This window comes from Esox lucius, chromosome 24 (assembly GCF_011004845.1).
Source record: "Esox lucius isolate fEsoLuc1 chromosome 24, fEsoLuc1.pri, whole genome shotgun sequence".
Classification (NCBI taxonomy): domain Eukaryota; kingdom Metazoa; phylum Chordata; class Actinopteri; order Esociformes; family Esocidae; genus Esox; species Esox lucius.
Genome location: NC_047592.1, coordinates 2,253,979 through 2,279,765, shown reverse-complemented (window position 1 = coordinate 2,279,765; position 25,787 = coordinate 2,253,979). Strand labels below are relative to the sequence as shown.

The following is a 25,787-nucleotide window of genomic DNA, read 5'->3' as shown; positions in this document are numbered from 1 at the left end:
GCCTGTATTTCTCCTGAGGTTACCTTTGAGTTTCTCTTTGTATCCCAAACAATTCTTCTGGCAGTTTTGGCTGAAATCTTTCTTGGCCTACCTGACCTTGGCTTGGTATCAAGAGATCCCCGAATTTTCCACTTCTTGATAAGTGATTGAACAGTACTGACTGGCATTTGCAAAGTTTTGGATATCTTTTTATATCCTTTTCCATCTTTGTAACAAAGTTCCATTACCTTGTTACGCAGGTCTTTTGACAGTTCTTTTTTGCTCCCCATGGCTCAGTATCTAGCCTGCTCAGTGCATCCATGTGACAGCTTACAAACTCATTGACTATTTATACACAGAGACTAATTTCAATTAAAATGTCCACAGGTGTGGGAAATTCACCTTTAAGTGCCATTTTCACCTCTGTGTGTCACCTTGTGTGTCTGTAACAAGGCCAAACATTCAAGGGTATGTAAACTTTTGATCAGGGCCATTTGGGTGATTTCTGTTATCATTAGGATTTAAAAAGGAGCTAAACCACTATGTGATAATAAATGGCTTCATATGATCACTATCCTTAAATAAAAGACCAATTCTCTGAAAACACAGCATGGAAAACACAAGCATGGCAGAATTCATCCTTTTTACCGACCCACAGAACCTGTAATACCTTTAAATCAATACTGAAACAATATTGACATTGAAAACATTTTCCGTAACAACGTTATAACAAAATAAACTAACTCTTAAAGGGCATAGTGACATCTGATGACAACATACAGTACAGAGCTCTATAAGAGCGCCACCTTGTGGTAAACAAAAATAACAAGACAACGACTGAACACAGAACTGTTAGTGCACCAGCTGATGGAACCGAAGAAAAACAGCATAACGACAGTGTGTTGCATTGCCCTAGTGACTAGGGCCTAGTCCTTGGTTTGGCTGCACTTGTAATATCCTACCATGTTTTGACAGAAGCATGTCTGATTCGAGCAGCTAAATAACTAAACCCTGTGTTGTGGAAATCACTAAATGAGACATTTCCACCAGACCCTGATATGATCCTTCATGTTGGTTTTTCATTCCTTGGGTATTTTGTCCATAGTTTGGCAGATGTGTCACACAGACACAGATTGATAGGCTCTGTAGCCGACAGGCTGAATTATTGGTCATGTTAGAAACCTGTTGATCCTGAAATGTTGGTGTTTTACATTTTAAATCATGTGATGCTGAAATACCTTACTTTGTTTCCTACATGATTGATAGCATCAAAAAGACAGACTGCTGACGACCTAATACACAAATCACCAGTCATTGTGTGTTCTGTTTCCTATCGGTTTATTGGTTAGTATCGCCATAGTTCTCTGAATCCCGATTTGCTGGCAGATGTTGCACACAGACTCTTATTGGTTGTTGAGGTCGACTGTGGACTCACTGATTGGCTGAGATTTTGGCTTATGGCAAAAGAGGTGAAAAGGGTCAAACATAGCCGTCTGCTTTGATCTGCAGCACTTCGGAAAGACCTGGCCTCTTCTTCAGAGCCTGTAGGAGAAACAGGTTAAAAGAAAGATGTAAAAAGTCACATTGTTAGTGGAGCTGGCATCATCTGACGATTCTGGTTAAAGTAGAGTTCTAGAACACAAGGAACAGAGTGTGGGTGAACGGATGAATGTGGAGGGGAACCATGTATCCACCTGTAGCTTGTTCACCGTGTCATCATACAGTCTCTTGGCTTCAGCGCTGTCTGGCTCGTCACCGTAGTCCGCTATGCCAGCCTGAACCACCATGGACTGGAGGTTGTTACACACACCTGAGCAAGAAACACAACGCAAAAAGGCAGGTCTGTATTTTATAAAGAAGGTAAAGGTCAGGGTTGAGAGGTCACAGGTGAGCAGTAGCTCACTGTTTATTGAGGTTAGCAGGGTTTGATGGGGCATACCGCCAGGAAGAGGAGATCAGGTGTGAACACTACTTCCTAAAAGGACTGATAAAAGATCCACACTATATCAGTTGAGTTTCATCAGTTCTTTTGCACACAGTTCCGTCTGTGAGGTCACAGGTCAGAGGTTACTCACTGCTGAAGTGCAGCAGAGCTTTGGGTGTAACAGGAGTGGAGGTGAGTAGCAGAGTCTCCAGGTTCTGAAGACCTTCTCTACACAGCTCTGCTGCCTCCTCCTGGCCAATCTCGGTGACACACTCCAGCTCCAACACCTGCAGGCCTGCACAGCTCCGAACTGGGAGCGGTGACACAGAGATACATCACACACACACACACACACACACACACACAGTACAACTGCCAACTAAGAGCTGCTGCTCAGTGAATACTTGATGTTCTTGCTCCTCTTTAAACAGAAATGTGAGTCAATCTTTTTTCTTCGGAAAACACCTCTCATTCATCCACACGGGCCAATGTAAAATGAATCTCGCTCAATCAGATGGACCATTCAGGTTGTGGTGTCTACATGTTACTCACCTAGCACAGCCAGTCCCTGAATGTCACAGCCAGCCCCACCCACACTCAGTATGCGGAGGTGTGGCCAACATCGGCCAATTGTTTGCAGGCATCGATTACTGAAACGAGTCGGTTGCTGACTAAGGAAGGAGTAGAACAGATGGGTCAACAACCTCAATTAGAACTACTACTACAATTACTATACTCTTAAACTAATACCAACCTACTGCTACGAGTAAAAAACACAAATACTACTACTGGGTTTACAGAACTCCTAAGCTTCTACTAATCAGTTACTACTACTACCGCTACTACTGAGACACTACTGAGCAACCAATATAGGCCAGTTTAACTACACCTTCTGCATCAGTCTACAGGCCAGTTTAACTACACCTTCTGCATCAGTCTACAGGACAGTTTAACTACACCTTCTGCATCAGTCTACAGGACAGTTTAACTACACCTTCTGCATCAGTCTACAGGACAGTTTAACTACACCTTCTGCATCAGTCTACAGGCCAGTTTAACTACACCTTCTGCATCAGTCTACAGGCCAGTTTAACTACACCTTCTGCATCAGTCTACAGGCCAGTTTAACTACACCTTCTGCATCAGTCTACAGGCCAGTTTAACTACACCTTCTGCATCAGTCTACAGGCCAGTTTAACTACACCTTCTGCATCAGTCTACAGGACAGTTTAACTACACCTTCTGCATCAGTCTACAGGACAGTGTAACTACACCTTCTGCATCAGTCTACAGGCCAGTTTAACTACACCTTCTGCATCAGTCTACAGGCCAGTTTAACTACACCTTCTGCATCAGTCTACAGGACAGTTTAACTACACCTTCTGCATCAGTCTACAGGCCAGTTTAACTACACCTTCTGCATCAGTCTACAGGACAGTGTAACTACACCTTCTGCATCAGTCTACAGGACAGTTTAACTACACCTTCTGCATCAGTCTACAGGCCAGTTTAACTACACCTTCTGCATCAGTCTACAGGACAGTGTAACTACACCTTCTGCATCAGTCTACAGGACAGTTTAACTACACCTTCTGCATCAGTCTACAGGCCAGTTTAACTACACCTTCTGCATCAGTCTACAGGCCAGTTTAACTACACCTTCTGCATCAGTCTACAGGACAGTTTAACTACACCTTCTGCATCAGTCTACAGGCCAGTTTAACTACACCTTCTGCATCAGTCTACAGGCCAGTTTAACTACACCTTCTGCATCAGTCTACAGGACAGTTTAACTACACCTTCTGCATCAGTCTACAGGACAGTGTAACTACACCTTCTGCATCAGTCTACAGGCCAGTTTAACTACACCTTCTGCATCAGTCTACAGGCCAGTTTAACTACACCTTCTGCATCAGTCTACAGGCCAGTTTAACTACACCTTCTGCATCAGTCTACAGGCCAGTTTAACTACACCTTCTGCATCAGTCTACAGGACAGTGTAACTACACCTTCTGCATCAGTCTACAGGCCAGTTTAACTACACCTTCTGCATCAGTCTACAGGCCAGTTTAACTACACCTTCTGCATCAGTCTACAGGACAGTTTAACTACACCTTCTGCATCAGTCTACAGGACAGTTTAACTACGCCTTCTGATTTGAGGGGTTAAACAATATAATATATACATTCACATTTAGGAATATGTTATTATTTATCAATTTATAACAGCACATCCACAATGATTCAGGCTGAAAAGAAGCTGTGAAATCCCAGGGGGGGGACACACGAAATAAGGTTGGGAACATCTGTGGTAATGGCTCTCCAGGGATATAATGGTCTCAACAGAACATTAGTGGACTCACCAGATCTTTTGTAGACTCACCAGGAGTGTAGTGGACTCACCAGGAGTGTAGTGGACTCACCAGGGGTGTGATGGACTCACCAGGGGTGTGATGGACTCATCAGAGGTGTGGTGGACTCATCAGGGGTGTGTGGGACTCACCAGAGGTGTGGGGGACTCATCAGGGGTGTGGTGGACTCATCAGGGGTGTGTGGGACTCACCAGAGGTGTGGGGGACTCATCAGGGGTGTGGTGGACTCATCAGGGGTGTGTGGGACTCACCAGAGGTGTGGGGGACTCATCAGGGGTTTGATGGACTCATCAGGGGTGTGTGGAACTCACCAGTGGTGTGGGGGACTCATCAGGGGTGTGGGGGACTCATCAGGGGTGTGATGGGCTCATCAGGGGTGTGTGGGACTCACCAGGGGTGTGGGGGACTCATCAGGGGTTTGATGGACTCATCAGGGGTGTGAGGGACTCACCAGGGGTGTAATGGCGCCACCTGGAGGGACTGGATGTTCCTGCAGCCTGCTCCCAAAGCCCACACCACCTCATGGCCCATGGGGTCAGACGAACTCCTGTATACACATATACACACACAAATAAACACACACAAATAAACACACTCACATACACACACAAATAAACACACACAAATAAACACACTCACTTACACAAACAAATAAACACACTCACATACACACACATAAAATATATTTTTGTATTATAACCCCATATAACCTTTAGTGACTAACTATGGTAAATGAACATTGCAAAGACCGAAAACTTTATTATCATTTTTTCGTTTTTAGGTTGTAGTTAATGGTTTTTCCTAGTTTTTGGTCGTGATTTAGGTCACGATTTAGGTCACACACACACACAGACACAGACACACACACACACACACAGACACACACACGCACACACAGACACACACACACACACACACACACACACACACACACAAAGACACACACACACACACACACACACACACACACAGACACACACACAGACACACACACACACACACACACGCCGACCTGTATGTGAGCTGTAGTAGGTTTCTGCAGTAACAGCTGGCCAGCCACAGACAGCGGTCAGTCAGGACATGAGGACAGTGAGACACGTGGAGCATCAGAAGACTTCCCCCAGCTGACCTCAGCAATGCCTCCACACCACCCTCTAGACAACCTCTAGAAACACACACACACACACACACACAGGTCAGCAATGCCTCCACACCACCCTCTAGACAACCTCTAGAAACACACACACACACACAGGTCAGCAATGCCTCCACACCACCCTCTAGACAACCTCTGGATACACACACACACACACACACACAGGTCAGCAATGTCAGGTCTTCTGGTGGAGGTGTGTGACTGTGTTGTTGTGGTGGATGTACCAGGTGTTTTGGAGGAGGTGTGTGACTGTGTTGTTGTGGTGGAGGTACCAGGTGTTTTGGAGGAGGTGTGTGACTGTGTAGTTGTGGTGGAGGTACCAGGTATTTTGGAGGAGGTGTGTGACTGTGTTGTTGTGGTGGAGGTACCAGGTGTTCTGGTGGAGGTGTAGGACTGTGTAGATGTGATGGAGGTACCTGGTGTTCTGGTGGAGGTGTAGGACTGTGTAGATGTGATGGAGGTACCTGGTGTTCTGGTAGAGGTGTATGACTGTGTAGATGTGATGGAGGTACCTGGTGTTCTGGTAGAGGTGTATGACTGTGTAGATGTGATGGAGGTACCTGGTGTTCTGGTGGAGGTGTATGACTGTGTAGATGTGATGGAGGTACCAGGTGTTCTGGTGGAGGTGTATGACTGCGTAGATGTGATGGAGGTACCTGGTGTTCTGGTAGTAGTCTTCTCTGCATTGGTCTCTGTGTCGTGGTCGTGGTTTAAGGTTCTGGAGCACCAAGGACTGGGTTTGAGTACACCACTGGGACAGAGTCACCAAGAACTGAAAGACAACAGTTCCAACATAAAAAACAACCATAGAAACTAACACAAGCTTAACACTTCATAACACAAGACAACTTTAACAGTACATAACACAACATAACCTTAACACCGCATAACCCAACGCACCACAACGTAAACACTACATAATACAGCATTACCACTAAATGACACAACATACATTAACACTACATAACCTTAACACTGCATAACACAACGCACAACAACCTAAACACTACATAACACAACATAACCTTAACACTGCATAACACAACACACCACAACATTAACACTACATAACACAACATTAACACTACATAACACAACATAACCTTAACACTGCATAACACAACACACCACAAGATTAACACTACATAACACAACATTAACACAACATGACACAACATAAACTTAACACTGCATAACACAACGCACAACATAAACACTACATAACACAACATAACCTTAACACTGCATAACACAACACACAACATAAACACTACATAACACAACATAACCTTAACACTGCATAACACAATGCACCACAACATAAACACTACATAACACAACATTAACATTACGTGACACAACATAACCTTAACACTGCATAACACAACACACCACAACGTAAACAGTACATAACACAACATTTACACTACGTGACACAACATAACATTAACACTACATAACAAAACACAACACAGCAAAAACAGTACACAATAAAACATAAATATTACATGACACAACATAACCTTAACACTACACAACACCACCATAACACTACATAACACAACAGACCGTAACAATCATTTATTTAGAATAATAAACCCTGTTAACGGTCATGTAGATTAATTCAACAGCATTCCTACATTGGCCGTGACGTCGGTCTACCACTGCTGTTGTGTCAAACTGTCAGCTACAATTTTACATTAGTATTTATTACTTATTCCTTGGGAAAAGTTTTAAACAATTCACAGAGTTCGTATGGTCAAAGCAAAAATGCCTTATATTACATTGGACATTTATGGGTTGAGTAAGGTGACCAGATAAGAAATTGACTTGAGTTCTGGTTTGACTGAGCTCGCTAGGTCGCTAATCCAGCTTTCTGGAATAGGCCTCGGGACTGAAAAAGAATAAACAGTTTCAACTTCACAGTGAAGATGACAATGGTTAATTACCGTATGAATATGGAGTTACCTTTGCAGAGACTCTGGCATTCTCCAGGCGAACTCGTGTCCAAACAGCTGGGTGCCGCGCAACAAACCTCCAATCAGAACACACCTCAGCAGCAAGAAGTAGCGTCCGTATATCCAAATATGGAAACACGCAGAACAACCCCGCCCTGAGCCTCAGAGTCTCCACCCCCAAAGCTCTGTTACCACGAGGACAAGGATTGGACTGCACAGAGGACACGCCTTGAAAGATATCAGTTAGAGTTAGACAGAGATATCAGATAGAGTTAGATAAAGATATCAGGTAGTTAGATGAAGATATCAGTTAGAGTCAGACGGAGATATCAGGTAGTATCAGGTACAGTTAGACAGAGATATCAAGTAAAGTTAGACAGAGATATCAGGGAATTAGAGATATCAGGTAGTTAGACAGAGATATCAAGTACATTTAGACAGAGATATCAGGGAATTAGAGATATCAATCAATCAATCAATCAAATGTATTTATAAAGCCCTTTTTACAACAGCAGTTGTCATAAAGTGCTTTTACAGAGACACCCGGACTTAAACCCCAAGGAGCAAACAACAGTAGTGATGAATTTCAGTGGCTAGGAAAAACTCCATAAGAAGGCCGAATTTTAGGAAGAAACCTAGAGAGGACCCAGGCTCAGAGGGGTGACCAGTCCTCTTCTGGCTGTGCCGGGTGAGATATTAAGAGTCCAATTGGAATAATTAATAAACGCATGTAGGCTGAATCCAGAGTCTATTTAAATTCAGACCAGGTCAGAAGTATGACCAGATAGACAAGGACAGGGACAGCAACGGGCCCCCCAAACCAGGTACTCCTCCTAAAGTTTAAAACGGGAGGAGACTGGGAATATTCAGGTAGTTAGACAGAGATATCAAGTACAGTTAGACAGAGATATAAGGTAGACTTAGACAGAGATATAAGGTAGACTTAGACAGATACATAAGGTAGACTTAGACAGAGATATAAGGTAGACTTAGACAGACATATTAGGTAGACTTAGACAGAGATATAAGGTAGACTTAGACAGAGATATAAGGTAGACTTAGACAGAGATATAAGGTAGACTTAGACAGACATACAAGGTAGACTTAGACAGAGATATAAGGTAGATTTAGACAGAGATATAAGGTACACTTAGACAGAGATATAAGGTAGACTTAGACAGACATATTAGGTAGACTTAGACAGAGATATAAGGTAGACTTAGACAGACATATTAGGTAGACTTAGACAGAGATATAAGGTAGACTTGGACAGAGATATAAGGTAGACTTAGACAGAGATATAAGGTAGACTTAGACAGAGTTATAAGGTAGACTTAGACAGAGATATAAGGTAGACTTAGACAGACATATTAGGTAGACTTAGACAGAGATATAAGGTAGACTTAGACAGAGATATAAGGTAGACTTAGACAGAGATATAAGGTAGACTTAGACAGACATACAAGGTAGACTTAGACAGACATATTAGGTAGACTTAGACAGAGATATAAGGTACACTTAGACAGAGATATAAGGTAGACTTAGACAGACATATTAGGTAGACTTAGACAGAGATATAAGGTAGACTTAGACAGACATATTAGGTAGACTTAGACAGAGATATAAGGTAGACTTAGACAGACATATTAGGTAGACTTAGACAGAGATATAAGGTAGACTTAGACAGAGATATAAGGTAGACTTAGACAGAGATATAAGGTAGACTTAGACAGAGTTATAAGGTAGACTTAGACAGAGATATAAGGTAGACTTAGACAGAGATATAAGGTAGACTTAGACAGATACATAAGGTAGACTTAGACAGAGTTATAAGGTAGATTTAGACAGAGATATAAGGCAGACTTAGACAGAGATATGAGGTAGACTTAGACAGAGATATAAGATAGATTTAGACAGAGATATAAGGTAGACTTAGACAGACATGTAAGGTAGATTTACACAGACATAAAAGGTATATTTAGACAGAGATATAAGATATCTGTGTTTGGTGTCTTACCTGTGGTGTGTGTAAGTTCTGGCCTTTTGTTGGCATATCTCAGAGGCTCAGGGGGGTCTGACGTGTCCTCCGACCATGACGTGTCTTCATCATCACCATCCTCCTCTTCCTCAGTGCTGTGAGGTGCCCTCCTCCAACTCTGCCCCCACACTCCCCTCACTTCTGGTGTGTGACTGTACCCCTTCTGCCTCCTCTTTCGCCCCTCACGAGGGGAGCAGGGACCAGGGCAGTGATGAGGTTCACTGTGGGCTTCCTGAGGGGTGCCCCACCCCCCGGCTGTGTCACTGTCCCACCCCCCTGACCCCAGGGACAGAGTCCGCAGACGGCCAATGGGAGAGCTAGAGAGCCAGAGGGGAGACATTAACAGAGATGGACTAATTACATCAGATCTACTTATAATATTAGTTATATCATATGTACTTATAATACACTGTCTATTAGTTATATCATATGTACTTATAATACACTGTCTATTAGTTATATCATATGTACTTATAATACACTGTCTATTAGTTATATCATATGTACTTATAATACACTGTCTATTAGTTATATCATATGTACTTATAATACACTGTCTATTAGTTATATCATATGTACTTATAATACACTGTCTATTAGTTATATCATATGTACTTATAATACACTGTCTATTAGTTATATCATATGTACTTATAATACACTGTCTATTAGTTATATCATATGTACTTATAATACACTGTCTATTAGTTATATCATATGTACTTATAATATACTGTCTATTAGTTATATCATATGTACTTATAATACACTGTCTATTAGTTATATCATATGTACTTATAATACACTGTCTATTAGTTATATCATATGTACTTATAATACACTGTCTATTAGTTATATCATATGTACTTATAATACACTGTCTATTAGTTATATCATATGTACTTATAATACACTTTCTATTAGTTACATTATTGAGATGAATCCACAAACAAATTCTACAGTAGTTTAGATTTGCAGATCGACAGCTAAATTATTAACTGTACCTCAACAACTAAATGATTATTTATCCCTCAGTCAGGATTTACAGACCAACAGTAGTGCATGAGTAGTCCATACCCGTGCATGTGTTGGTCCAGTTGTTCCCGTCTCTGTGGACCAGACACACTGTAGCTTCTCTAAGACAGACAGAGGGTGAACATCACTGCATTATTCACTGCAACACCTGGTTAACTGGTTATGTGGACTCTTCAGCCAATCAAAAATCTAGTTCCTTACCCTGTAGCCAAAGAAATTTGACCCTGTGATGACTTCATCCTCCCTCCCATTGTACGCATCTCTGTTTGTCCTTTTGTGGGATTGGCTGTTGCAATCGTGGGTGTGTCTGTAGTTATTGGGGGCGTGTCTGTCATTAATGTGGGTGTGTCCTTTATTGTTGTGGCCGTGGCTGACGTTATTGTGGGTGTGTCTGTCTGGAGCCACCAGGAGCTGCAGTTGCCTCTCTGCCCAGTCTGCTCTCTCCAACAGAGCCTCTATGAAGGCCTGCAGCCTCACCTTGGCCTCCGCCTCCCTCTCTGCTGTGACCGTCAGGAACTGCTCCATTTCACACACCTCCCTGGGTCACCACACACACACACACACACACACACACACATTATATTAACCTATACACACACCTCCCTGGGTCACCACACACACACACACACACACACACACACACACACACACACATTATATTAACCTATACACACACCTCCCTGGGTTACCACACACACACACACACACACACATTATATTAACCTATACACACACCTCCCTGGGTTACCACACACACACACACACACACATTATATTAACCTATACACACACCTCCCTGGGTCACCACACACACACACACACACACACACACATTATATTAACCTATACACACATCTCCCTGGGTTACCACACACACACACACACATTATATTAACCTATACACACATCTCCCTGGGTTACCACACACACACACACACATTATATTAACCTATACACACACCTCCCTGGGTTACCACACACACACACACACATTATATTAACCTATACACACACCTCCCTGGGTCACCACACACACACACACACACACACACACACATTATATTAACCTATACACACACCTCCCTGGGTTACCACACACACACACACACACACACACATTATATTAACCTATACACACACCTCCCTGGGTTACCACACACACACACACACACACACACACATTATATTAACCTATACACACACCTCCCTGGGTTACCACACACACACACACACATTATATTAACCTATACACACACCTCCCTGGGTCACCACACACACACACACACACACACACACACACATTATATTAACCTATACACACACCTCCCTGGGTTACCACACACACACACACACATTATATTAACCTATACACACATCTCCCTGGGTTACCACACACACACACACACACACACACATTATATTAACCTATACACACACCTCCCTGGGTTACCACACACACACACACACACATTATATTAACCTATACACACACCTCCCTGGGTCACCACACACACACACACACACATTATATTAACCTATACACACACCTCCCTGGGTTACCACACACACACACACACACACACACACACATTATATTAACCTATACACACACCTCCCTGGGTCACCACACACACACACACACACACACACACATTATATTAACCTATACACACACCTCCCTGGGTTACCACACACACACACACACACACACACACACACATTATATTAACCTATACACACACCTCCCTGGGTCACCACACACACACACACACACACACACACATTATATTAACCTATACACACACCTCCCTGGGTTACCACACACACACATTATATTAACCTATACACACACCTCCCTGGGTTACCACACACACACACACACACACACATTATATTAACCTATACACACACCTCCCTGGGTTACCACACACACACACACACACACACATTATATTAACCTATACACACACCTCCCTGGGTTACCACACACACACACACACACACACACATTATATTAACCTATACACACACCTCCCTGGGTTACCACACACACACACACACACACATTATATTAACCTATACACACACCTCCCTGGGTCACCACACACACACACACAGAGGGGGGTGAGAGAGGGGGTGAGAGGGGGGGTGAGAGAGGGGGTGAGAGAGGGGGTGAGAGGGTTGTTGAGACAGGGGGTGAGACAGGGGGTGAGACAGGGGGTGAGAGAGGGGGTGAGAGGGGGGGTGAGAGGGTTGTTGAGACAGGGGGTGAGACAGGGGGTGAGAGGGGAGGGAACAGTAAAACATCCCTCTATACTCTCTTATCTGTCATCTACAAAGCTCTTTCCCTCTGAGTAAACAGACGATATAAACAGGAATTTTCCACAAGGTCGAATTTGACTTTTTTAACCTTCAGTTAAAACAAACACATACACAGATTCACACACATTCCCACCCGTAGGCCCTCTCACCTCCCTGTCAGACTGTATTTATCACACCAGCCAAACACTGACAAACACACACGCACAACTGGATTTTATAAGGTGTTATTTGAGGGGTTAAATTATGTTATAATAAGGTTTTATATGAGGTTTTAAAAGAAGGTGTTATATTAAGGTGTTACATGAGGTGTTTTAATAAGGTGTTATAATAAGGTGTTATATTAGGTGTTATATTAAGGTGTTATAAGAGGTGTTATAAGAAAGTGTTATAATAAGGTGGTATATAAGGTATTATAATAAGGTGTTATAATAAGGTGTTATATGAGGTGTTATAATAAGTTGTTATATGAGCTGTTACACATCATATAACGGTGGACCTATATTCTATTATCTTATGACAGCTGTAAGCAGACATTAGGAAATAATATAAGATTGTCACAAAGAATGACAAGCATGTTCTGAAGCATTATAACCACTGACTGCTGTTTTCGGCCCAGCTCCTGCTCCTTCCCCTTCAGGTCTCTCTTCAGAGCGGCCATCATTTCCACTGAGACCGCCACCTGCCGAGAAAGATGGGAGGCCTGTTCTTCCAGGTCCTCCTTCTCCCTCCCCAGCCGCTCCGCCTCCTGCCTCTCTCGCTGCAGCTCCACCTCCCGTCGCTCTAGCTCCGCCCTCAGATGGCCCACGCGCTGGGCCACTCTCTCTTCCACCTCGGCAAACGTCCTGGCGATCCTCCGCTCCAGCCCCAGGCCCAGCCTCTCATCCAGCCCCAGGCCCAGCCTCTCATCCAGCCCCAGGCCCAGCCTCTCATCCAGCCCCAGCACGAGGCTCCCGTCCAGACCAAACTCCAGACCCAGGCTTGGCCCCAGCCCCAGGCAAACAAGGCCTCTCAGGTCCAGCTCAGCAGGGCTGTTCCCCCTAGGGACAGGCCCCAGAGAGCCGGGCAGGGCCAGAGCCATGGCGCTGTGAGGAGGTCCAGTGGGAGATGTAGCTTCTCCCTGCTTCGAGGTAGCCCCCCCCCCCCAGTCTCTGCTGGTGAACATGTCTCTGAGCAGCTGGGCCGAGGCAGAGGAGCAGGCCAGATCCAGACAGGCCAGGGGGACGGGCCGTCCGTCCCGCTCTGTGCCCAGGACAGGGTGGTCTGGCCGGGCCGCCGTGTGGTTGAGGAGTGGGAGCAGGGTCCCGGGCCTGGAGCTCCGGGCACGAGCCTGGGACAGCACCAGTAGGGTCTCGTAGGTGTGCCGGCTGACCAGGTGTGAGCGCAGTGCGGGCACATCGCCGAACCGCTTGTCGTCCCCACAGCGAGGACAGAAGTACGGGAGGTCACATGAGGCCATTGCTGCCGCTGGACGACACAGGGCGATCAGAGTCAGAGGTCAAAGGTTAGAGGTCAGTGGTGTGTCCATTTGGACGGTATCTGCAGAAGAAGGTAGAGCTCATTGTTTAGCTTTCAATGCAGTCTGGTATATCACACACACACACATAAACACACAGCGTCTTGGTGTGAGATTATGGACCCACTTTAAATTAATGCTTCACGTATCAATTGTCAAACGATAGGGGCCAGCAATTAAACTTGAAGAGGAAAAGGTTTAGACATCTGTATGTAGACTGATGTAGACCCTATAATGACATCTGTATGTAGACTGGCGTAGACACTATAAAGACATCTGTAAGTAGACTGACATAGACACTATAAAGACATCTGTAAGTAGACTGGCATAGACACGATAAAGACATCTGTAAGTAGACTGAAGGAGACACTATAAAGACATGTGTAAGTAGACTGATGTAGACACTATAAAGACATCTGTAAGTAGACTGAAGGAGACACGATAAAGACATCTGTAAGTAGACTGATGTAGACACTATAAAGACATGTGTAAGTAGACTGATGTAGACACTATAAAGACATGTGTAAGTAGACTGGCGTAGAGACTATGAAGACATCAGTAAGTAGACTGACATAGACACTATAAAGACATCTGTAAGTAGACTGACATAGACACTATAAAGACATCTGTAAATAGACTGATGTAGACTCTATAAAGACATCTGTAAGTAGACTGATGTAGACACTATAAAGACATCTGTAAGTAGACTGATGTAGACACTATAAAGACATCTGTAAGTAGACTGATGTAGACACTATAAAGACATCTGTAAATAGACTGATGTAGACACTATAAAGACATCTGTAAATAGACTGGCATAGACAGTATAAAGACATCAGTATGGAGACCGATGTAGACACTATAAGATACACATTTGGGGCAGAGCCTGACAGAGGGAGTTATTAGAGGCTATTTTAAGGCCAAATCTCTGCAGTGTCAGAGAGAAAGAAAGTAAGAGAGAGAAAGACAGAGAGATAAGAAATATCTATATTTTTAAAATATACTGTAGGAGCACCATTTTCGCATTTCTTATTGTCATTCTTCAGTTTCTGCAGAGACAAATTAAAGTACACATTTCTGTGAGATAGTCAGGGTTAGGGTTAGAGCTGTGAGATAGTCAGGGTTAAAGTTAGAGCTTTGAGATAGTCAGGATTAGGGTTAGAGCTGTGAGATAGTCAGGGTTAGGGCTGTGAGATAGTCAGGGTTAGGGCTGTGAGATAGTCAGGATTAGGGTTAGAGCTGTGAGATACTCAGGATTAGGGTTAGAGCTGTGAGATAGTCAGGATTAGGGTTAGAGCTGTGAGATAGTCAGGGTTAGGGTTAGAGCTGTAAAATGGTCTGGGTTAGAGTTAGGGCTGTGAGATGGTTAGGGTTAGGGCTGTGAGATGGTTAGAGTTAGGGCTGTGAGATGGTCAGGGTTAGGGTTAGAGCTGTGAGATAGTCAGGGTTAAAGTTAGAGCTTTGAGATAGTCAGGATTAGGGTTAGAGCTGTGAGATAGTCAGGGTTAAAGTTAGAGCTTTGAGATAGTCAGGATTAGGGTTAGGGCTGTGAGATGGTTAGGGTTAGGGCTGTGAGATGGTTAGGGTTAGGGCTGTGAGATGTTCAGGATTAGGGTTAGATATGTCTGTCTCCACAGGAGGGACAAATTCAAGATCCAATCTGCCATGATTGAGGTCTTAAAAATGCCTACAGCACTACTCATCTAGGAAGACATGACCGATCGACGTGTAACCTGGCGTAAATCACCTACGGACAAGTTTATATTATCTAGACCCCTAAATCAAAAAACTTGGCCTCTTCTGAAAAATGAATTCATGTGGGCGGGGTCTAAAACATAAACCAGGTGTGAAATTTGATCAGTTTCGGAGGACTATAATTTCATTATCATTTTTTCCCTCTAATTTCGACTCTTGCTTTGGCAATGTAAACAAATGTTTCCCACACCAATTATGCCAAGTTGAATTGAGAGAAAAATACAGAGAGAATTGGAGCGGGAAAGAGGGACAGATAGATAGATAGATAGATAGATAGAAAGATAGGTAGGTAGATAAACAGAGAACAGATACAAGCCTGGTGAAAATGTAGTCACCAATAGGCAGTTCTGTGAATACATCAGCTAAAGGCTGAATCTAAATGCATGGTTGAATAAATAATCCCCCCTCTGTCTCAGCAGGCAGGGATATTTAATATGTCAGATTACACTAAGAACCAGGAAGATCCAAGGAACATGGAAGGGAGTGGGGGAGAGAGAGACAGAGGTTGTTGCTTTGATGGGAATACCAAATTAATCTGATGCGGGAGCATCATCATAACACAACCATTCTAATGACCTTTCCTATTAGCATTATCCTGTAGGTTACAGACCCTGACATCCCTTCTAGCGCGTGTGGGTATGCGCGTGTATGTAGTGGACAGCGCGCCCGTTTAGCTCTGCTCATTTCATCCATTCCGCTTTGGAATTTATTGACCAGTGGAGCGTACCCGCTTCTGCCCGGCCTGCGCCGGAGGGAGGGGGGGCGGGGGTCGTTCATCTGACACGTCAGAATCAAAAAGCTAAAAAGGAGGATGGGGGGGGGCATGCGGATGCCGATGCCGTGTCCTCGCTTCAAACCTTTAGTAATGGGTGGATGAGCAAAAAGAAAGAACTGCTCTACTGCCTCTGTTTGTCTGTCTGACTGTCTGACCTCGTTCATTCTATCAACCATGTGCCACTATATACAGTGTTACGTCTGTGTGTGTGTGTTTGTGTGCTTGTGTTAATACACCTTCCACTGCCTATAAGTCCTGCATCCTTTTATCCACAAAGCCAGCGAATACGTCGCCTACTTTTACCCAGAGAGTTTGTCCTAGATGGTGATAGGATAGTCTACAGGCGTGTATAACTGAGTTGGAGCATCCAGCGGTTTAGGTCGTTGCGCAATGAGTCAGAGACACACAGCAGAAATATCTGCCTCCTTAAGACATAGAGAGAAAAGTCAACTCTTACCTCCAGTATTCTTTCTTTCTCTCGGTTTCTCTCTCTCTATCTCGCTTTCTATCTTTCCGCCTCTCTCGTGAGACCACGCCTGTCCCAGTAATTTTAAGTCAGTTCTCCCCTCAAAACACGGTTCAACTCTTTCTTCCCGGCTCGGTATAGTGCAGCAATATGTATCTCGGTTCTCTTAGACTATATAGTGTCACCGCGCGCATCCTTCTCTTCTCCACGCCAAGCTCATTCCTCCTGGAGACAAGCACGAGTGCGGTTCAAGCTCCAACCGTTGCTGTTGACGTCACGCGACGGAGAGGAGCTTGGGAGCGCCTGGAGCTGGGAGAAGAGGGCAGACGACATTGGGTGGAGTGTTAACCGGTGATCAACCGGAAATTTAACCGGTAAGGTAGGACCTCTTTTAACCGCGCACCATGAATACCATTGCCGTGAATAGTAAAATGGTCGGTAGATATTAGGCGTAAAACCTATATCTCTGTGGGGTAAATGTATGTATTTTTGTCTGTTGTTTGTAGATTTAAGTTTATATAAAAATAGTTTGGAATGTTGAAAAGATTTAACTGCAGTGATTTTACCAGACAGTAGATGGCAGCAACAAACTAGACTGGGGAACAGGGCGGTGTGCGTATGTCTGTGTTTGTGTTTGAGAGAGAGAGAGAGAGAGAGAGAGAGAGAGACAGAGAGAGTGTGTGTGTGTGTGTGTGTGTGAGAGAGAGAGAGAGAGAGAGAGAGAGAGAGAGATGCACGTTAGAGTGGATGTAGTGCTAGGGGATAGTGATCATGTATTCCTGGGTGAGGGTCATGTCTCAGGTCCTGACAATAATAGAAAAACTTATGTTTGTGTGTGTGCACTGAATAAAGTAGATAATCAGTAGAAAGGTGTCGATATTGATTTCGCTGCTTTTATTTCATAACCATCATGCAACATTATAACACAAGGTTTTCCTTTGGAACAAAAACACAACTGTTTTCATGCCTGAACAAGACAATACTTTGCAGTCATATTGATTGTACATAAACGCACAGCAATGTGTGCTACTTCGTTCATCAACTACAATGTTGGATATTGTTTTCGCAGTGAGTCTTGCATGAATGTAGAAGTACATCAAACTCCAAGACTACCATTATTCCTCACATTTACCAGTCAAGAGCCAGCCGACCCTGAATGAAACAGTGTCATTAGGCACACCCTGTCCGGCCGAAAAGTAGCGGCATACATCTGTGACCGTTAGAGGTTTTTATGGCACATTTGAGGACATTTTAAAAATATACAATATAATATTTTCTATCACAGGAAAGATGAAGACTTTGAAAATAGAAATGTAGGCTTGTACAGGTAGAAAAATATGATTGAGAGAATAGAATTTGATTGAAGATTTTAAAATATATATTTTCAATGATAAAATATATATATATATATATATGATATTTCAAGGCTTTAGAAAGGTGAACCCACGTAGAGAAAAGTTACAGTTAAACTCCCACATTAGATATTAGTATATTAAAATATAGGCCAACGTCATATCTGGAACACAATGCTGCACAAAACATTTCAATACTGTAACAGTTTACAATCCGAACTGGCGAGTGAGGGGGAAAAGTGCTGTAGCCAAAATGCTGTATGTTTCAGTTTGTGCGGACAGACAGGCAGGGAGGAGGAGAGCTGTCCACTCGTGGAGGTCCTGAAACACCTTATACTTCTCTCTCGTTTTCTGTCCGTTTACACTACAGAGTGACAGTCAAACATCTACATAGAATGTCAAAGAGAACGTTCCGAGGTTCTAAAAGAGTTCCACCTTCCATGTCCCACCGACAAGAGAAGAGGACATTCTTTCCTTTCAACCGTTTTTTAACCGACTGCCGTTTTAAAATCGCCCCTCCAACTCAAACGGGCCAATAGCCAGCGTTACTGGGAAGACGGATCCAACCGAAGCCAGTGGAACAACCGAAGTCTTCTATCGAGCAGATTGAAACTCAGGGCCGCTAGGCCAACTTTATGGATTTAAAGAACAGTTCAGACTCCACCCGGGAAGGCCAGGTTGTAGGCGGCCATCATCTGAGCTTTCAGCTGCTGCTTCACGTGCACACGCCCGTGCCTCTTTCGCTCGTCGCTGCGTGCAAACCGCTTTCCGCACACCTCGCAAGAGAAGGGTTTCTCTCCCGTGTGTGTGCGCGTGTGCGTGGTCAGGTGGTCGCTCCGGCTGAAACTGCGCAGGCAGATTGTGCACTGAAACGGCTTGTGGCCTGTGTGGATGCGCACGTGGCGGTTGAGCTCGTCTGAGCGGGAAAAGCGCCTCTCGCAGCCGGTGATGGGACACGGGAACGGCTTCACTTTCACCGCCCCGGTCCTAGACTGGCAAGTCGCTTTGCTCCCTCCTGCAGTCGAGTGCACGCCCCTGCTCTTCGGGAACGCACCAGGGAGCAAAGATGCGAGGAGAGCGTCCAGAGAGGAGGAGGACAGAGAAGCTGTAAAGGCGGCCAGGTCTCCGCAAGCGCCCTCCTGCTGCTGCGCTGAGACCCCAGTCTGGAGTTCCAGGAAGCTGTTGTTTACGTAGCTTCCGTTAGCCGGTACTGAGTAGTTCTGAGCCCAGTCTTCCATAAAGCACGGCTCCTGTTTAATGTCAGACTCTGACTTAATTTCGGTGAGCAGCAGAGAGTCTAGTAAATCCTTGACATCCACCTGGTGGTCCAGCGACAGACCAGACAGCGGGATGAGCTGCTCCAAGCTGCCCGTGGGAAAGGTATCTGGACCCGGGTGGGAGAAGTGACAGCTGCTGTTCACCTCGGTCTTGACCACCACAGGACCAGTAGGGAGAGTCTGCATTACTACGCCGGTAGGGACAGCAGGAATCTCGGCCAGAGCCGGGTTGCAATAGCTGCTAGAAGAAGGCTCGGTGGTTGGAGAGCAGAGCTCGGTAGAGGCAGGGGCGGCAAGGGAGGTGGACCCGCTGGTCGCCTGGTCCTCCGCGGTGCAGATTCCCACGATCTCCGTAATCATGTTGAGCAGGGCTTCAGTACTGCAGGGCGGTACCGGCTCCGCGTAGAAGCTCCCAGTAAAGGTTAGAGACGGGGAAATGCTGTCTGACGAACAATCGCTCAGGTCTGAGAAGAAATCCGAATCAGACCCATCGGTACCCGGGGAAAAAACACAACCTGAGTGATAAAAAAAAATACATTGTTACTATTAATATTACAGGCAGCACCTGTATACTAAGTAGACTAGCGGGTGACAAGGAGCTTGAAACTACATTAAAATAAGTAACATGTAGGCTACTTTTACTGGCTTATGCCTTTATGCATTCAAAACAATTGCATAAGGATACAGGATATAACACAATTCTTTATGAGTTGTTAATTAGCATTTCAAACACAATGCATTAATTGATTATTGATGTAAGCTGCCAGGAGAGAGGGAGGGAGTGTGTCTGAAACACAGAGAAGGTAGACCCACCTTGTTGTGAGGGTGATTCGACGTCCGAGTCGGTTCCGTCGGTGCTCGAGTTCTCTGAGCCGACGCTGTCCACCCAGGCGCTGCACGCGTCCTCGAACTCAGACATGAAAAGGTCTTCCTCGGTGAAAAGCATGTTAATGGATCCCGTAAGGTCTCGGAAAGAAGAAGTGTCTGAGGAAACACCGCCTAATCCCGTTATTAATAGCAGGTCCGGATGCAATGAACCGATCTACTGGTCAGTTAAATCAGTTAAATGCTCAATCTTCAAATTGTTAATCTGATTAGATCCTTGGTTGTGGGGATTCCCTCGGATCGGTGAAGATTAGTCTTAGGTTTTATGTGGTTGCAGTATTCCGTTAATGTCGATGGATCTGAATGATACGGTTTGCTGGAACATCTTCCTTTTATACTTTCCTGGCTGCTAGGTAACCCCTCCTCCCGCTATTGGTTCAACGTCCGCGAGGATTCCCCCGCTGCGTAGCATCATGCCCAAACATGGACAGAGGATGTGACGCTGGGATATCCCTCTACCTAATAAGGAAACACGGCTGTGTGACGTTTCAGAGGGGATTCTCTTGAAGATTCATTTTCTACACTGAAACCCACCCGCCAGCTAGAGCATCGGCGCGCGAAATATTACACAACATAGCAAGTTACCCTATATGTTAGATCGAAGGGCGAGCACTGCGCATGCAGGTGAATAATGAGGATGCCCACTTCGAGGAACTGGTGCATACCGATTTCACCCTGTGCACACAGAGAAAAACGTCGGTTGGAAACAAAACGGTGTTCAGCCTAATACGATGCTTGATTAAACAGAAATGTAAATGGTATAAAAATCTGGTCAACCGGCCAGCGGACATACATGACATAAATGTCATACAGCATCCTAGAAATTACAAAGAGTGTGAGCCTCTGTGTGTATATGTGCGTGTGCCTCTGTGTGTGTCTGTGTGTGTGTTTGAGGCAATGGCGCAGTGGAATCAGAACGTTACGCTTTCGCCGTGAGTGAGCTGCAGTTATGTGCAGACAGGAGTACTGAAATACAGAGCAGTATTCCTCATCTAGCTTATGCTTGTGAGCTCGACACACACTGCAATTAAAACATACACTTCTATAATTACAGTAATGCGCTCAGCTGAATGAGACTCGGTCGACTGTCTTTCTGTCTCACGCGCTTTCCCCTTCGACTGTAGCATAGACCTCAAGACTTTTCCCTTCCAGAACCACAGACAGCGACGTGCAACAGCGTGCAGAGAGACGCTGATTACAAAATGTGTTTGTGTGGTAGTGTGTTTGTTAGTCTGTGTGTGTGTGTGTGTGCGTTTGTGCATGGAACAACATGAGAGAAAAGCGGAGGGAGAGAAAGACAGAATAAGATAAGATGAAAGATGTGGGGAGGGAGAATGGAGGGAGGAAAGAGAGATGGGAGAGAGGGAAGAAAGAGAGGTTGGGAGGAAGGGAGAGGTGGAGAGGTGGGGAGAGTGGGAGGAATGGAGGTGAGAGTGCTGGGGAGAAAGGAAGGGAGGAGAGGTGTGGAGAGAAAGGAAGGAGAACAGGTGGAGAGAGAGGGAGGGAGGGGAGGTGGAGAGAGAGGGAGGGAGAACAGGTGGAGAGAGAGGAAGGGAGTGGAGGTGGAGGAGTGAGTGAGTGAGGGAGGCGAGGTGGGGGAAAGTGGGAGTGCACAATTCATCCGCAGAATGCTTCACACCCTCACACGGAGGCACGAGCTGACAACCTTTAGCGGGAACTATACGGGCTGGCATGGTGAACAACAGGTCGCAGTCAGCTAGCCTAACTAAACATGAAACCCGCATCCTGCTGAAAACAACAGCTCGGGATGTGTCCTCCACTCGAGGTGTCTCGGTCCGTGTGGCTTGATTACAAGGGAGGTTACCGTATCTGTAGACAGTAGACGTAACAATATGTTGTGACATTTGCACAGTGCTTTTCACTACACACGAATCATAAAGAACCAGTACCATGTGTGTCTGTGTGTGTGTCTGTCTGACTTTCATACCTGTCAGTCTGACTTTCATACCTGTCTGTCTGACTTCCATACCTGTCTGCGCGGTCAGTGGAAAGGGGAGAGGGTCCCACCGGAATGCACTGACACGTCATAATGCGACATTCCGCTCCCTGTCGGTGTGGGGTCCCTCCCCTCTGATAGGCTGGGTTATATCACACAGCCTCGTGCGGCATGTTGATTTTGCAGGCTCGATGGTTTTGTAATACTAGCACTCATTGCGTGGCAAATACCGAAACGAGTTCGTTTAAAACCCCATGTATTATAGTTACACTGGAACTCTACAAAACATGCCTGTTTTATATTGCTGCCTATGCGACACCGGTTGCATTGGATTTTGCAGCAACGTTGATCCAGCGGAGGCAGATTAATTGTGTCGGAATGAATGTCAGCAGTGCCACCGATTGAAATGCACGATCGAATCTTTTAAACTCTCCAGTGCTTTGAAAGCGACGCAAGCCGAGTATTTAGCTATTTATCATTAATGTCCGCGTTTGCTGTGCGTGGTCTTAAAACAATGTGTTACACATCGACTGTGACATTGATTGATTCGTTCTAACTCGCCACAGAAATATTTACGCAGTGTGTTTATTTACTGCTTTTATTCTGAGAGCGCACACACTCTGAAAAGTGGCAGAGCTTACGCGCAGGTCGCGGATTTTCATACATTCTGACGCCTGACCAGTCTGTCCGTTAATCTCAACCAATGGGAATAGAGTTTATACCTGCTGCAATGCAGGTTTGATCAATGTAAGCCCTGAATCTAAGCGTTTTGGTATTTATAAAAGTTATTGGCTGAAGCTGCATGTAGACCTGTCTATTTCATGAACAGCCGGGCATCTAACGCCCAACCGAGCAGCATGCAAGCTAATAGCTATCATCTGAGCAGCCAGCTCAGCTGCACGTGTCCGTTTTTAACACTCGGACTAAAGAGCTGACAGCCTGTTAGTCGCCCACTCATACGTTATGAAAAGCTTCAGTAATAACAGCCGTGTTCAATCAAAGTGTTTTAATTACATCCTTAGCCAATTATGTTGTCAGGAGGCGATTATACAAGCTTGGCTTGTTCAACTATTAACAAACAGCAGGCAACTTTGGTGCTTTTTCTTCTTGACAGGTGTCACGTTTAAGAAACACCCAAACTGTCAACTAGACAAAAGTACTGAAATCCTGCATGCTTAAGTTGGCACAGAATGGCTGACGCAAAGGATTCTTTTTTTTTTTTGGTTAAAATCATGGCAAGATGTCACTCAGATCTATAATAGCAGTCAGGGTGACGTGTGTGGATTCCCTCAGGAGGGTTCCAATTCTATAAGCAGAATCGTCTGTGAGTTCTAATATGGGAGAATAATGAGCGAGAGCATCTGCAGAGGCGAAGTGGGAACAACACTGGGACTGTAACCATGGCGCTGTTCTGGCTGGCAGAGTGTTGCTTTCCCTACCGCCTCCAAAAAACATGGAGACTGTCACACACACACACACACACACACGTGTCATTGCGTCAACAGCAGAAAGTGTGAACTTGTCAGTCTTTCTTGTTTCCATCATATGTCATATACATCATGTCCTACATTCAGACCTCTTCCCTTTCTCCACATTTTGTTTGGTTCTAGTCATTTATAATCAGTTAAACTATTTGTTTTGCTATTAAAAACTATTCCTATGATGACAAAGCGAAAACGATTTTTTAGTTAGCAAATTAATTTCTGACAGCTGAAATATCTCATGTACATCTTCAGATGATCACAGATTTTCAACCTTTTTTGTTTCTACCAGTTTTGTTGCATTTCATTTTGGGCAGTTTCTCCCATTCAGGTATATGATACATTATGACTGATGTATCATATTCATTATGTATCATATCGATCAGGCATTATGTATCATACAAATCAGTCATTATGTATCATACATATTAGTCATTATGTATCATATACATCACTCATTATGTATCATATTAATCAGTCATTATGTATCATATACATCAGTCATTATGTATAATATACATCAGTCATTATGTATCATATACATCAGTCATTATGTATCATATACATCAGTCATTTTGTATCATATACATTAGTCATTATGTATCATATACATCACTCATTATGTATCATATACATCACTCATTATGTATCATATTAATCAGTCATTATGTATCATATACATCAGTCATTATGTATCATATTAATCACTCATTATGTATCATATACATCAGTCATTATGTATCATATACATCACTCATTATGTATCATATAAATCAGTCATTGTGTGTCATATACAGCACTCATTATGCATCATATACATCAGTCATTATGCATAATATACATCAGTCATTATGCATCATATACATCAGTTCAGTTCACTCAGTCTCTGTATTTACATTGCTGAATGAGGCCTTGACTGCTATAAATACCCAAGAGATACTGTGCAAACTCAGACCCAGCCTGTCCTTCCCCCTCAAAATGTTAGTGATTCACTGACCACCAGAGGGCAGAACAGAGCTCACATCTGTTATGGTGGGTGTGCAAGCGGAGGAGTGAGAGGGTCAGAAAAACATTGAGGTAGAGGGTGAGACAGAGAGAGGGAGGCAAGAGGAGGGGAGAAAGAGGGAAGATGAGAGGATGAAGTGAGAAAAAGGGAGGGTGAGAGAGAGAGGGAAGGAGGAAGAGGTCAGATAGAGGGATGGAGGACTGTGAACACAACAAACGGCTCCAGCTCTCTAACAGTCGGGGTCTGTAAAAGTCTGGGTCTGTAAAAGTCTGAGATTGTAAAAGTCTGGGTCTGTAAAAGTCTGAGATTGTAAAAGTATGGGTCTGTAAAAGTCTGGGTCTGTAAAAGTCTGGGTCTGTAAAAGTCTGAGTCTGTAAAAGTCTGAGTCTGTAAAAGTCTGGGTCTGTAAAAGTCTGAGTCTGTAAAAGTCTGAGTTTGTTAAAGTCTGGGTCTGTAAAAGTCTGGGTCTGTAAAAGTCTGAGTCTGTAAAAGTCTGGGTCTATAAAAGTCTGAGTCTGTAAAAGTCGGAGTCTGTAT

General features: G+C 44.3%; 2 protein-coding genes across 4 annotated transcripts; both read right to left on the bottom strand.

Moving 5' to 3' along the window:
• Window positions 1–494: 494 nt before the first annotated feature.
• Window positions 495–17,653, bottom strand: LOC105006248 (F-box only protein 41). Of its 3 annotated transcripts, none has more exons than XM_029117785.2 (13): window positions 17,284–17,653; window positions 13,383–14,319; window positions 10,663–10,999; window positions 10,504–10,562; window positions 9,406–9,743; window positions 7,399–7,616; window positions 6,087–6,202; window positions 5,287–5,439; window positions 4,726–4,821; window positions 2,456–2,574; window positions 2,055–2,213; window positions 1,674–1,789; window positions 495–1,521 (listed from the first exon to the last, which is right to left on the bottom strand). In XM_029117785.2, exons 2-13 carry the CDS (start codon window positions 14,237–14,239, stop codon window positions 1,459–1,461), a joined length of 2,631 nt encoding a protein of 876 aa, XP_028973618.1. In that variant the 5' UTR covers window positions 14,240–14,319; window positions 17,284–17,653; the 3' UTR covers window positions 495–1,458. The 3 variants fall into 3 exon arrangements, with proteins under 3 accessions (XP_028973618.1, XP_034146520.1, XP_028973619.1); XM_034290629.1 differs by having other exon boundaries at window positions 10,939–10,999; XM_029117786.2 differs by lacking the exons at window positions 495–1,521; window positions 1,674–1,789 and having other exon boundaries at window positions 2,125–2,213; window positions 2,456–2,570.
• A 1,529-nt stretch (window positions 17,654–19,182) lies between these two features.
• Window positions 19,183–21,095, bottom strand: LOC105006249 (early growth response protein 1-B). Its single transcript, XM_010864689.5, has 2 exons — window positions 20,735–21,095; window positions 19,183–20,436 (listed from the first exon to the last, which is right to left on the bottom strand). Exons 1-2 carry the CDS (start codon window positions 20,865–20,867, stop codon window positions 19,298–19,300), a joined length of 1,272 nt encoding a protein of 423 aa, XP_010862991.1. The 5' UTR covers window positions 20,868–21,095; the 3' UTR covers window positions 19,183–19,297.
• Between the last annotated feature and the right edge of the window lie 4,692 nt (window positions 21,096–25,787).